At 38.8% G+C, this 15632-nt stretch overlaps 1 protein-coding gene across 1 annotated transcript; it reads left to right on the top strand.

Moving 5' to 3' along the window:
* The first annotated feature begins 12916 nt into the window (after positions 1-12916).
* Positions 12917-13357, top strand: LOC140873982 (uncharacterized). Its single transcript, XM_073277263.1, has one exon. It carries the CDS (start codon positions 12917-12919, stop codon positions 13355-13357), a length of 441 nt encoding a protein of 146 aa, XP_073133364.1.
* Positions 13358-15632: the final 2275 nt, after the last annotated feature.

The raw sequence follows: 15632 nt of genomic DNA, 5'->3' as shown, positions 1-15632 counted from the left end.
GCAGCTGTGGATGCAGGAGCTAACTCAAGTCTATGGCACTGTAGACTTAGACATATGAGTGAGAAGGGAATGAAGATGCTGATATCAAAAGGGAAGCTACCGGAGTTAAAAACTGTAGAACACAAACTGTGTGAAAGTTGTGTTCTTGGAAAATAGAAAAGAGTGAGCTTTTCGAAAGGCGGTAGGGAACCAAAAGCATCAAAATTGGAGTTGGTTCATACTGACGTGTGGGGGCCATCTCCTGTGACATCCCTTGGCGGCTCACGATATTATGTCACATTTATCGATGATTCGAGCAGGAAAGTTTGGGTTTATTTTTTGAAAAATAAATCTCATGTTTACGAAACATTTAAGAAGTGGAAAGTCATGGTGGAGATGAGACCGACTTGAAGGTGAAGTGCTTACGGTCTGACAATGGTGGAGAATATGAAGATGCTGAGTTCAAGAAATATTGTGCACTAAACAGGATCAAGATGGAGAAAACCATTCCTGGTACACCTCAACAGAATGGTGTGGCTGAAAGAATGAACAGAACTCTGAATGAACGTGCCAGGAGCATGAGATTGCACGCTGGACTGCCGAAATCATTCTGGGCTGATGCAGTTAACACTGCAGCATATTTGATCAACAGAGGACCTTCGGTACCACTTGATTGCAGAATACCGGAGGAGGTCTGGAGCGTCAAAGGAGTAAACCTTTCGTTCTTGAAAGTGTTTGGTTGTCTCTCATATGTTCACATCGATTCAACCAGTAGAACGAAACTTGATCCGAAATCAAAGAAATATTTCTTTATTGGTTATGGAGATAAAGATTTTGGTTATCGGTTCTGGGATGACCAAAATCAAAAGATCATTCGGAGCAGAGATGTCATTTTCAATGAGCAAGTTTTGTACAAAGACAAATCAGACATTCCAACTGGAGATAAATGTCCTGAAGTCAAGAAAACAAATGAAGTGTCATTGATAGATATTCCTATGAATGAATCGGATGATAGTAACCAAGAAGAAGAAACTGCACAAGAAGCTGATCCACAAACTCCGATGATTGAACTGAGGAGATCTTCGAGAACAATAAGACCACCTGATAAGTACTCCCCTGCACTTCATTATATTTTGCTGACAGATAAAGGTGAACCAGAGACCTTTGATGAAGCGATGAAAAATGATGATTCAATCAAGTGGGAGTTAGCCATGAAAGACGAGATGGATTCACTGTCATCCAATCAGACTTGGGAGTTAACAAAACTTTCGGAAGACAAAAAGGAATTACACAACAAGTGGGTGTACCGGATCAAAGAAGAAGTTGACGGTAGCAAGCGGTACAAGGCGAGACTTGTTGTAAAAGGTTTTCAACAGCGGGAAGGCGTTGATTATACCGAGATTTTCTCTCCAGTGGTGAAGTTAACCACTATCAGAACTGTACTTGGACTAGTGGCTAAGGAAGACTTACATCTGGAGCAGTTGGATGTAAAGACGGCGTTTTTTCATGGTGACTTTGAAAGAGTGGGTGCCCAGTGAGCCAACTTGTGGCTATGGGCTTTGATGACTCTTTGTAAAAAACAATCTTTTGTTTAATATAATTTACACTTTTATTAATGGCAATGACTTTATCTTTCTTCATATTGTTATATTGTGATATACTATTGTTGTTTTGATAAAGACCTTGAATATACTATAATGTATGTAAGATGTGGTAGAACATGGGGATGTCTATCATGAAATACATCTTATAGTCACTGTACATTCTAAACTGTTCCTAGTCGATTGAGCCGTCCGATAATAAGGATAAGGATCGCTCGAGTTTGAGACTAGCATTTGCGATGCGGAGTACCACGTTTCATTGGTAGGGAACATGGAGATGTTCGAAGCATGCAAATGGATATTCATAGGATGAATAATCGAACTACCCTATCCGGACTTTCCAAGTGGTTATCACTTATCGAGTGGATAAAGTCCGCGGTTTTGGTTGTACACCATTAGTCCTTACTACTTGAAACATCATGGAGACTCTATATGCTAGTACTGTGCTTTGACTCGTTTACCGACTCTATGGGGGTCATCAGGTGTCGGGATTGGGTACAGTTACAACACATATAGGAGTCGATGCATTGTTGTCAAGGATTCACCACATACTTGCGAGTGTGGATATCCTATGCGATCTGAGGAGATATTAGTGTGACGAATCTCTGGCCAGAGTACTTGATGTGATTTAAGAAATGGTTTCTTAGTAGCACATGCGATGTCACTAATTTGATCTTCAAGATGTATTGCATAGTTATCGAATCTTGAGCGACTCTCGATATACCAATGGTTGTTGATTCGATCGGGATATATGGATGAAGGGACCGTACTGTACGCTAACCAAAATCTACTGGTTCTTGTAGGCACTATCAGTGATACCTAGGGAATCATGGGGTGATGTTGCTAGGCGCTTTACCATGATTCGTTGGGCAAGTCGGAAAGTGTTGTTCTGAGTCACAAGGAGTTGTGAGCCCACGGCTAGCTGTATCCCTGAACCATTGAGGGTCACACAGTGTAATGGAGTTTTAATCCCCGTTGAGATAGTTAAATTTAAAGAGTTAAATTTAATGAATAAAGAAGTTGGACTTCTTAAATAAGAGTAAGGGAGTAGGATTTCCTAAAATGACATAGGGATGGACATTTTTTGGAAATCACTGAATTCGGATTCAGGAAAATTTATCTTGACTTTAAAATGTGCAGAAATGGTTTCTGTGCATATTGGTGAAATCGGTTCAACAATCGGAGTCACGATGAATTTTATATTAATTTCTGAACATGCGGGCTTTGCTTGTCGGGCCTCAACTTATGACTAATGGGCCCTAAGGTAATAGTGGCCTGCATTATAAATAAGTTATTGCAGTACAGAAATTACACACAACAGGTCATAATTTTGAGAGAAAAATTTCGAAACCCTAGCCTCTCTCTCAAATATTTCGGCCGAACACCCTCCCTCTCTCTGTCTGAGAAATTTCGGTCTGTGATTTTGAATTGCAGTCTGGAATAGCGAATCAAATTCGTTTATTCTCTTCGCAGAAAACTTCTGATAGATTTTCTAGTGCAATCTATCAGAGGGATTAAACCTCCATTCGTGGACCTGATTGAAGGAAAGCTTGTTCATCAGTTCCACGGAGATACAAGAAGCGCAGAGAAATCTGTGTGGTGTCCAATAATCTCGCTTCGAGATTGAAGGTAAAATTTAATAATAGTTATTTAATTTTACACACACAAATAATTTAATCGTATGGTTGATACCCACACTATGGAATTGTTCCATACTAAAAATTTTAAACTTCCGCTGCACCGGGTATCAATCGTGATTGATCTGAACGCCAGTTTTCCTACAGTGGTATCAGAGCCAGGTTGCTCAGATCAAACGATTAAATTAATCGATTGTACAAAAATTTTTGAGTCTTGGTTTTTTAAAACAAAATAAATATTTTAAATAAAAAAAATTTTTTTTCGGGCAAAACCCGGGCAGCGATTGGATCGCTGCCTGGTGGGGCAGCGACGGTCGCTGCCTCGGGCGGCGCTCAACGCCGCCAGGGCAGCGCTCGGCGCTGCCCAGCGCAGCGCAGCGCAGAGCAGCGCTCGGCGCTGCCCAGGGCGACGCTCGGCGCCGCCCAGGGGCGGCGCCAGGCGCCGCCAGGGCAGCGATTGTCGCTGCCCTAAAGGGGCAGCCGGGCTGCCCCGGCCCGCGCCCACGGGTGCGGGCCAGCCCGGGAGTGTCCCGGGCGGCCCGCGGGAAAAATTATTTTTTTTATTTAAATTAATTTTAATGTGTTAAAATTTTATTTTTGGTCCGGTCAAAAATTGTTTTTGATTGGTTCACGAGGCATCGGATCGAATTGTTCGAGTCCGAAAATTTTAAAATTGATTTTTGGATAAATTTGAATTTTTGGAAAATTTTAATATTTTATCCTTAAATTGAATTTTGAAATCAATTATTTTTGGTACAATTGATGATAAGATTTGATCTTATGTATATATTAAGTAAAATATGATTTTATCTATAAAATTAGATTCTGTAGATAAAATATGATTTTATTTAATAAAAGGTAAAATATGATTTTATATGTAAAATATGATTTTATATATAAAATATGATTTTATCCTGTTTAAATTTAAATTGCCATATGCATGATATCCAATAAATTAATTTTGAATTAAATGTTATTGGATAAGGATGATCGATTGCCATGACCAATTTTGTAGGTGTATGTTAGGAATTTACATTTGTTTTATTGTTGTTGGTTTTATTAATGGGCCTGGTTTATGGCCCAATATGAATGTCATATGTAATAAAAGTGGGCTTGGTTTATGGCCCGTTCCCACCCCTAAAATGTATCCCCTACTTGTCATTGCTATTTATTGTAAATACATTAGATTTAGTGGGAGATCAAGATTTGAAGATGGTGGGCCCAGCAGACAATAAAGACGAAGAAATGTAAATTGGAAGCTAATGTAATAGGATTGCATTGCATACTGCATATTACCTAGGATTGGACTAAGACTCGTGATTGGCAACCACGAGTCAATTAGAAATGGAATCGATCATCCTATATATAATATATGATATTATGATTGTATGCATGTTTTAGACATAATTGTATGAATCCGGCAAGCATACAATAAATTGAAAAATGATGAGACAAATTTTCATAATTAAAAATCCCTCATTTTAAATATGATTTAAAATTGATATCAAGATAAATAAAGGAAATTTGAATTTGTTTAAATGTTCCTACCTTCCATCAACGGTCAATGTATGTGATGCTACCCGCGGATACGGTCCGGCTCATATTATTGGGGGGGCCCGTCCGTCGGAAAGCTGTACATTGGATCGACACATGTTGTAAGTTGGGTGGAACTCCCATGGGATCGGCTCATATTATTGGGGGATCCACATGGCGACCGTCCATCACAACTTAATATTGATGGGTCATCTTGACATGTCACTATAAACGGCGTCATATTATTGGGCCCTTATTGGACATGAGGTAAATACATGGGGGTTGCTTTGGAAGCAATTGGGCTCTACCTTTTGAGAATTATGGTTGGCTGATATTATTCGGGACCATAAGTTTGTCAATTGGACTCCATGTTCTCACTAAGGAAAAAGTTTCCCGCTTTCACTAGAGGGTAGTGAAATCGTTAAAATAGTGGGAGTGAGATTCATAAAATTAAATTCGCCTATTTTATGTCTTAGTAAATTGCTTAAACAATCATTGATATATGTCTGTTTTTCTTTTCAGTATTTCATACAATGAATTCGCGTAATCCATTATTCTCGATCCTCGAAAAAAACAAGTTGACTGGCGCAAACTATACGGAATGGTTCCGGAAGTTGAAGATTGTCTTGACTTCGGAGAAGATGCTCTACGTGTTAGAGAAATCACCTCCGAAGGAAGCACCAGCTGACGTAAGTCCGGAGGAATTGGCCAAACTTGATGCATGGTGGGACCATGACATCAAGACCAAATGCTATATGCAAGCCTCGATGTCTGATGAACTCCAGAGGCGATTTGAGGACACCGTGAATGCTGCTGACATTCACGCTCAACTCAAGGAACTTTTTGGGGCTCAATCGAGGGCTGAAAGGTTCGCTACTGTTAAGGAGCTAATGACGTGTCGCATGCGTGAAGGGACTTCGGTCCGTGATCATGGGGTACGAGTGATTTGGCTCATACAGAAGTTAGCAACTCTTGATTTGGTGTTGGAGCATGAACTCAACGTGGATTTACTGCTTCTGTCTCTTCCTTCTTCGTTTGACGGATTTGTGGTAAATTTTAATATGAACAAGATAGAAGCCACCCTTGAAGAGATGGTCAATATGCTTGTGACATATGAATCCACACTAAAGAAGGATAAACCAGCTTTCTTGGTGGGCTCCTCATCTTCTGCTAAGAAGGGGCCAAGTACGAAGGGTAAGAAACGTTCTGCCCCACCCAAGAAAGTCGAACCCGAGAAGAAGCACAAGACAAAGGCTTCAAACAATGGAAAATCCAAGGATGTTTGCCATTACTGCAAGAAGCCCGGTCATTGGAAGCGCAACTGCAAGGAATATCTAGAGCAGTTGGGAACTGCAAAGGGTATGTTCTATATTGAAATAAACATTTCACTTAATACTACTTCTTGGGTATTGGATACCGGATGTGGATCTCACATTTGCAATGATTTGCAGGTGATGACAAGAAATCGCAGGCTTAGAATGGGTGAGACCCAGCTGAGGCTCGGGAATGGTTCCAGAGTTGAAGCTACAGCCATTGGAGATGTTTGTTTAATTTTGCAGAACGGTTTTAAGTTATTTTTAAGAGATGTTTTATTTGTTCCGGATTTAATTAAAAACATTATTTCTGTTTCTATGCTAGATAGAGATGGTTATTCTTGCAATTTTGTGAATGGGATTTGCAATGTTTACAAGAATGAATGTTTGATTGGAAATGGACAACTTGAAAACGATCTATACAACTTAAAACTAAAAGACGTTCCAATAAATTATGTTGATAAACCGGCGACAACAAACAAAAGGAAAATCGATAGTCAAAACCCGGCAAACCTTTGGCACGCTAGACTAGGTCATATTTCCTCAAGGAGGATGAACAAGCTAGTGGGAGAGGGCATGTTTGATATGTCTGATATTAACTCTCTACCTACTTGTGAATCCTGCCTAAAAGGGAAAATGACTAAATCTCCTTTTAAGGGGAAACCTGAGCGTAGTCAAAATCTGTTGGATTTGATCCATACAGATGTTTGTGGTCCATTTAGAGTTGGGACTCAACATGGCCACACCTACTTCATTACCTTTACTGATGATTATTCAAGGTATGGGTATTTATATTTAATGAAATATAAGTATGAAGCATTTGAAAAGTTCAAAGAATTCAAGGCTGAAGTAGAAAATAAGCTAGGTAAAAGTATTAAAGCACTTCGATCGGATCGAGGTGGAGAATACTTAAGTACCGTTTTTTTGGACTATCTAAAAGAGAATGGGATTCTCTCTCAGTGGACTCCTCCTATGACACCACAGCTTAATGGTGTATCGGAGCGTCGTAATCGAACTTTGTTGGACATGGTTCGATCCATGATGAGCTTCACTGAGCTTCCACCTTCGTTTTGGGGCTATGCGCTTGAAACGGCGGTATTGTTGTTGAACAACGTCCACACTAAAGCAGTGGACAAAACACCATACGAGTCATGGAATGGCAAAGCTCCTAAGTATTCGTACTTAAGGATTTGGGGATGTCCTGCTTACGTGAAGCAGACAGTGGGAGATAAGTTGGATAGTCGATCCAGCTTATGTTATTTTGTAGGGTATCCGAAGAATTCAATCGGATATTATTTCTATTATCCTGCTGAAACAAAGGTGTTTGTTTCTAGGAATGCCACCTTCTTGGAGAAGGAGTTCTTATTGGATAAGAAAGGCGAGATGATGGAACTCGAAGAAGTTCGAGAAGAACCCGAAATACAAAATAACGATCCTACGCCTCAGGAACCATTACTGGACACGCCTGAACCTAGAAGATCCGAGAGGACTTCTAGACCTCCTGTTCGATATGGTCTTCTTCTTGAAGGGGATCAAGATGAACCCGACATTGGATGTGATCCAAGAAACTTCAAGGAAGCAATTTCTGATGCGGATTCAAATTTATGGCTTGAAGCTATGCAGTCTGAATTGGATTCAATGCATACAAACCAAGTTTGGTCTTTAGTAGATCCTCCTGATGGAATTGTTCCAATAGGGTGTAAATGGATCTACAAGAGAAAGCTTGGGCCTGATGGTAAGGTATTGACCTACAAGGCGCGATTGGTGGCGAAAGGTTACACTCAAAGACAAGGAGTTGACTATGATGAAACCTTTTCACCAGTTGCAATGTTCAAGTCCATAAGAATCCTTATTGCCATAGCTGCATGGTATGACTATGAGATATGGCAAATGGATGTGAAGACTGCTTTTCTTAATGGAGACATTAAGGAAGAAATCTATATGAAGCAGCCAGAGGGGTTCACATCCATGGGAAGCGAGCATAAGGTATGCAAGCTTCAGAGATCAATTTATGGTCTAAAACAAGCATCAAGAAGTTGGAACCAGAAATTTGATGAAACAATAAAAGATTTTGGTTTCATCAAGAACCCGGAGGAACCGTGCGTGTACAAGAAAGTAGTTAAGGATGCTGTGACATTCTTAGTACTTTATGTTGATGACATCCTACTCATTGGGAATGATGTAGGGATGTTGCAGTCAACAAAGATATGGTTATCAGGTAGATTCTCGATGAAGTATTTGGGTGAGGCATCCTACATTCTTGGGATACAGATCTATAGAGATAGATCTAAGAGAATGATAGGACTCACTCAATCAACCTACATCGACACCATATTGAAACGGTTTTCAATGGATGGGTCCAAGAGAGGACATCTACCCATGTGTCATGGAGTTTCTTTATCCAAGTCTATGTGTCCCAAGACTGATGCAGAGATAGAGAATATGACACATGTACCATATGCGTCAGCTATAGGTAGTATCATGTATGGGATGATATCTACCAGACCGGATGTAGCATTTGCTCTGAGTGTCACGAGCAGATATCAGGCTAATCCTGGTCAAATGCATTGGAAAGCCGTGAAGGACATTCTTAAGTACTTACGAAGGACTAAGAATATGTTCATGGTATATGGAGGACGAGATCTGAAATTGGAAGGCTATACCGACTCTAGCTTCCAAAGTGACTTGGATGACTCGAAGTCAACCTCTGGATTTGTGTTCATGCTCAATGGCGGTGCTGTCTCTTGGAAGAGTTCCAAGCAGGACACCACAGCGGATTCCACCACTGAGGCTGAATACATTGCAGCATCAGCTGCTGCTAAAGAGGCCGTTTGGATGAGGAAGTTCGTCCAAGAGTTGGGCGTCATTCCTGAATTTGTTGGTCCAGTCCCGGTGTACTGTGACAACACGGGTGCCGTTGCTCAAGCAAAGGAACCAAGGTCTCATCAAAGATCCAAACACGTACTGAGGAAATACCACATCATCCGGGAGATTGTCGAAAGAGGAGACATCACTGTCGAACGAGTGGCCTCTGCAGACAATATCGCTGATCCACTTACTAAGCCCTTGCCAGGACCATTGTTTGACAAACATCGCGAAGCAATGGGTCTACGTAGTATGACTAGTTGGCTATAGGGCAAGTGGGAGATTGAAAGAGTGGGTGCCCAGTGAGCCAACTTGTGGCTATGGGCTTTGATGACTCTTTGTAAAAAACAATCTTTTGTTTAATATAATTTACACTTTTATTAATGGCAATGACTTTATCTTTCTTCATATTGTTATATTGTGATATACTATTTTTGTTTTGATAAAGACCTTGAATATACTATAATGTATGTAAGATGTGGTAGAACATGGGGATGTCTATCATGAAATACATCTTATAGTCACTGTACATTCTAAACTGTTCCTAGTCGATTGAGCCGTCCGATAATAAGGATAAGGATCGCTCGAGTTTGAGACTAGCATTTGCGATGCGGAGTACCACGTTTCATTGGTAGGGAACATGGAGATGTTCGAAGCATGCAAATGGATATTCATAGGATGAATAATCGAACTACCCTATCCGGACTTTCCAAGTGGTTATCACTTATCGAGTGGATAAAGTCCGCGGTTTTGGTTGTACACCATTAGTCCTTACTACTTGAAACATCATGGAGACTCTATATGCTAGTACTGTGCTTTGACTCGTTTACCGACTCTATGGGGGTCATCAGGTGTCGGGATTGGGTACAGTTACAACACATATAGGAGTCGATGCATTGTTGTCAAGGATTCACCACATACTTGCGAGTGTGGATATCCTATGCGATCTGAGGAGATATTAGTGTGACGAATCTCTGGCCAGAGTACTTGATGTGATTTAAGAAATGGTTTCTTAGTAGCACATGCGATGTCACTAATTTGATCTTCAAGATGTATTGCATAGTTATCGAATCTTGAGCGACTCTCGATATACCAATGGTTGTTGATTCGATCGGGATATATGGATGAAGGGACCGTACTGTACGCTAACCAAAATCTACTGGTTCTTGTAGGCACTATCAGTGATACCTAGGGAATCATGGGGCGATGTTGCTAGGCGCTTTACCATGATTCGTTGGGCAAGTCGGAAAGTGTTGTTCTGAGTCACAAGGAGTTGTGAGCCCACGGCTAGCTGTATCCCTGAACCATTGAGGGTCACACAGTGTAATGGAGTTTTAATCCCCGTTGAGATAGTTAAATTTAAAGAGTTAAATTTAATGAATAAAGAAGTTGGACTTCTTAAATAAGAGTAAGGGAGTAGGATTTCCTAAAATGACATAGGGATGGACATTTTTTGGAAATCACTGAATTCGGATTCAGGAAAATTTATCTTGACTTTAAAATGTGCAGAAATGGTTTCTGTGCATATTGGTGAAATCGGTTCATCAATCGGAGTGACGATGAATTTTATATTAATTTCTGAACATGCGGGCTTTGCTTGTCGGGCCTCAACTTATGACTAATGGGCCCTAAGGTGTTAGTGGCCTGCATTATAAATAAGTTATTGCAGCACAGAAATTACACACAACAGGTCATAATTTTGAGAGAAAAATTTCGAAACCCTAGCCTCTCTCTCAAATATTTCGGCCGAACACCCTCCCTCTCTCTGTCTGAGAAATTCCGGTCTGTGATTTTGAATTGCAGTCTGGAATAGCGAATCAAATTCGTTTATTCTCTTCGCAGAAAACTTCTGATAGATTTTCTAGTGCAATCTATCAGAGGGATTAAACCTCCATTCGTGGACCTGATTGAAGGAAAGCTTGTTCATCAGTTCCAGGGAGATACAAGAAGCGCAGAGAAATCTGTGTGGTGTCCAATAATCTCGCTTCGAGATTGAAGGTAAAATTTAATAATAGTTATTTAATTTTACACACACAAATAATTTAATCATATGGTTGATACCCACACTATGGAATTGTTCCATACTAAAAATTTTAAACTTCCGCTGCACCGGGTATCAATCGTGATTGATCTGAACGCCAGTTTTCCTACAGACTTGGATGAAGAAATTTATATGAAGCAGCCACAGGGATTTGAAGTACGAGGGAAGGAGAAAATGGTATGCAAACTTCAGAAGAGCTTGTACGGTCTCAAACAAGCTCCAAGACAGTGGTACAAGAAGTTTGATGGATTCATAAATAACAACGGTTTTCTGAGGTGTCAGGCGGATCACTGTTGTTATATGAAGAAGATTGATGGTTCTTATATCATTCTACTGCTATATGTGGATGACATGTTGATCGTGTCTGGAAGAGATTGATAAACTCAAGAGAGAGTTATCAAAAGAATTTGCAATGAAGGATTTGGGAGCTGCAAAGCAAATCCTTAGAATGAGGATCTCAAGAGATCGGGTGAACGGAGTATTGAAGTTATCTCAGGCAGAGTACGTGAAAAAGGTGCTTAGCAGATTCAACATGGATGAAGCTAAAGCTGTTAGTACTCCTTTGGCTAGTCATTTCAAACTAACCAAAGTCCAATCACCATCGACGGAGCATGAGCATGCTTATATGAATAAGATTCCTTATGCCTCTGCTATCGGAAGCCTCATGTATGCAATGGTGTGCACCAGACCAGACATAGCACATGCAGTGGGAGTTGTGAGTAGGTTTATGAGCAATCCGGGAAAACAACACTGGGAAGCAGTGAAGTGGATTCTCAGATACTTGAAAGGTACTGCTAGTTTATCTATATGCTTCAGGAGGACTAATCAGGACTTACAAGGATATGTCGATGCCGACATGGGTGGTGACCTAAATAGCAAAAATAGTACTACTGGATATGTGTTCACATTGGGTGGTACGGCAGTAAGTTGGGTGTCCAAGTTGCAAAAGATTATTGCACTTTCGACTACTGAAGCTAAGTATGTTGCAGTCACGGAAGCGAGCAAAGAGAAGATTTGGTTGAGATCATTCCTTGGGGAATTGGGTCAGAAGCTTGAGGATAGCACATTACACTGTGACAGTCAGAGTGCTATTCATTTGGCAAAAAAATCATGTTTATCATGCTAGGACGAAGCATATACAGGTTCGATACCATTTCATCAGATCAGTTTTGGAAGATGGAATCTTGATGCTTGAAAAGATTCCTGGAAGTAAAAATCCTGCTGATATGTTCATAAAGGCGGTGACCACTGATAAACTGAAGTTGTGTTCGACTTCAGTTGGATTGCAAGTATAAGCGAGGAGGCATGAGCTGCTGCATTGACTGTGTGAAGCCATGATTGAAATCAAGTCTTCAAGTGGGAGAATTGTTAGGCATGTGAGATTTAATGGGGTGAGGCCCATATTAAATAAAATCTCCCATCCCACATCGAAAGTTTGAAGAAAAAAGAATGAAGGAAACACTATAAATAGAGCTCCCTTATTTTGGTTATTGTATCACATTCTTCTCTTTTGTATTGACATTAGAGAAGAAAATAAAGAGAGGAAAAAAAAGTTGTTTTTTTCGGTGATCTCTTGTGTGAGTTAGAGAAATATTTTCTCGGTAATACTCGAGGCTTGGGTGTGGAGAGATATAGTGTTTTGTATACACTTGTAATATTTCTCCGGTAATAAAGATTTGCAGCAGCTCCGTGGACGTAGCCTATATTGGGTGAACCACGTAAATCTTTGGTGTTTTTGTTGATTATTTTATTCCGCAATTTCTATTATCGTCATGTTCGCTTTGGTATAATCCATAATAACAAGCACATCATGGTTATTGTGTGTGGCATTTGTCACAAAATATAAAAACTAAGAGTAAGAAAAAAAAGTGCTACAGATTTGTTCATGCGTATAACATATCATACAAACAAAGTGAATTTGATTCATTGTATAGTGATATGAGAAACATGTACCCACAAGTTGCGAAATATTTGGAAGAGCACACTTCTCCGGAAAAGTGGTCTAGTTCTGATTGCCCAAGTACACGATACAACATAATGACAACCAATGGAGTGGAGTCAATAAATTCTAGATTGCACGCTGAAAGGGATCTTCCAGTTGTTTCATTGTTAGATGCACTTCAAAAATTGACTTCATGTTGGTTTAGCCGATATCGTAATGTCGCTATTGCATCTACAACTGTAGTAACTCCTGCTGTTGAGTTAATTCTGCGTGAAAGGTTCAATGCTTCTCAGAAAAATCATATCTATGAGTTGAACAGCTTGCAGTATCATGTTTATGCCCAAGATGACCATGTAACTGTTGATTTTGCTAGCAATTCATGTAGTTGTAGAGTTTTTGATTTAGATAGAATTCCATGTTCTCATGCTTATGCAGCAAATTTGTGAATTTATGACTTATGCTCGGAGCACTATACTACTCGTACATAGGGGTGGGCATAATTTGGTTAAAACCGAAAAAATCGGTCGAACCGAAAAATTCGGTTTTTTTTTGTTCGATTTTTTTGGTTTTTCAGCCGGTTTCGGTTTTAAAATATATGAAAACCGGTTTTTCGGTTTGGTTTTTGGTTTTATGCCCCGAAAAAACCGAACCGGCCGAATTTTGATGAAAATAAGAATTTTATGGATATTGACCATTGGGCCTCACAAATGTGCCTTTTTTTAATCACTTCTATGCTTTTTCTTTACAAGATGTAAGCCTATTTTAAGTAAATATGATTTTTATGGAACTTAATAGTCGCTTTATTGTTTTAATTGAAGTTCATATTGTAAATTCTAATGGAATAATTTATGTTTTATTGTTATTAGTTCTCTATTATTTATTACATGCATCAAGTGAGATATCATTTTAGTTCTTAAAATTTTTTTAGTATTAACCTGTTTATATTTTGGTTTTCATTTTAGTTTTAAATCCATAATTATTTTAAACAATTCATAATTTTATTTATCCCTAAACTAATATTTGCAGTCGTGCCAAATAAATTTAATTCATTACATAAACCGTATAAAACCGACCAAAAAAACCGGACCGTATCACAACAAAAACCGGATCAAACCGTAATAAAATGGTTCGGTTTCGGACCAAATATTTTGAAAATCGAAACCGAAAATACCAAACTATAATAGAGTAAAACCGAACCAAACTGACCGATACCCACCCCTACTCGTACAAGGGCGCTTGGTTACTCTGGTACTATATATCATGTGCCTCAATGTATAGAATGGACGAAGACAACTGACCCATTGGCACGAAAGTTGCTGCCACCTAATGTGAAGAGAAAGCGTGGAAGGAGAAAAGTGAATAGAAATCCATCTATTGGTGAGTTTGGGAAACACTGATCAGATTGATTCCTAGTTTGATATTTGGTGGTAACCTGTTACATGTTAGGTTAATTTTGGTTTTCAACGTACATTTTAAATATTTTTACATGTGTAGTGCATCAGTGATGTTATTTGATGATTGAATTTCAGAATTTTCACTTTCATTATTATTTGAAGAGCTAATTTATGGTTATTGATTTTCATGTTCATGGCAACTGTTTTCATGTTCATAGCTACTGAAGCAAAGTAATTGACAACCATTTTTCATGTTCATGGCAATTGTTTCCATGTTCATGGCTATTGATGCAAAGTAATTGACAACCATTTTCATGTTCATGAAAACTGCTTCCATGTTCATGGCTACTGATGCAAAAGTAATTGACAACCATTTTCATGTTCATGGAAACTTCTTCCATGTTCATGGCTACTGATGCAAAGTAATTGACAACAATTTTCATGTTCATGAAAATTGTTTCCATGTTCATGGCTTCTTCCATGTTCATGGCTACTGATGCAAAGTAATTGACAACAATTTTCATGTTCATGAAAATTGTTTCCATGTTCATGGCTACTGATGTAATGTAATTGACAACCATTTTCTTGTTCATGGCAACTGCTTCCATGTTCATGGCTACTGATGCAAAGTAATTGACAATCATTTGAAAAGGTTGATTATATAAAAATTGTGATCACAAGTTAAATAAAAATAGTAAAATGAGGTTGAAAAGACCGAAAAGTTTGTTGGCGACCGAGTCTCTCGTATTGGGCAACCGATATACCACTCACAACAACTGAATTTATATCAACGGCGACCGCTTATATATCGAGACTAATTTTTACAATAGACGTGTATTTTCATCGATTTTATAACTATATCATGTTTTACTTAATATAAATATATAGAACATCATCATATCTATATATTATATTGTGATTGAAGAAATTATGTTATACTTCACGTATAACGAAGTAAATAAAACTATAGCATATCACATGGTGTGTGATACTTTTCCTTGTGACGTAAAGTTTTAACGATTGAATTTTAATTTTATATTTGCATGATTATTTGAATTCAAATTTACATTTGCATGATTATTTGAAATGACTAATTATATAAAAACCACGATTTGTTAAATAAAAAAAGTAAAACGATTCTAAAAATTAAAAAGTTAGTTGGCAACTGAGGCTCACATATTGGGCAACCGATATACCATTCACAGCAACCGAATATATGTGAGCGACAACCACTTATATATCGAAGCTAATTTTCACAATCAGCATGTATTTTCATCAATTTTATCACTTATATCATATTAAAGTTATAACAAATCATCAAAATATA

This window comes from Henckelia pumila, chromosome 1 (genome assembly GCF_033568475.1).
Source record: "Henckelia pumila isolate YLH828 chromosome 1, ASM3356847v2, whole genome shotgun sequence".
Classification (NCBI taxonomy): domain Eukaryota; kingdom Viridiplantae; phylum Streptophyta; class Magnoliopsida; order Lamiales; family Gesneriaceae; genus Henckelia; species Henckelia pumila.
This window is presented reverse-complemented; position numbering and strand designations above follow the sequence as displayed.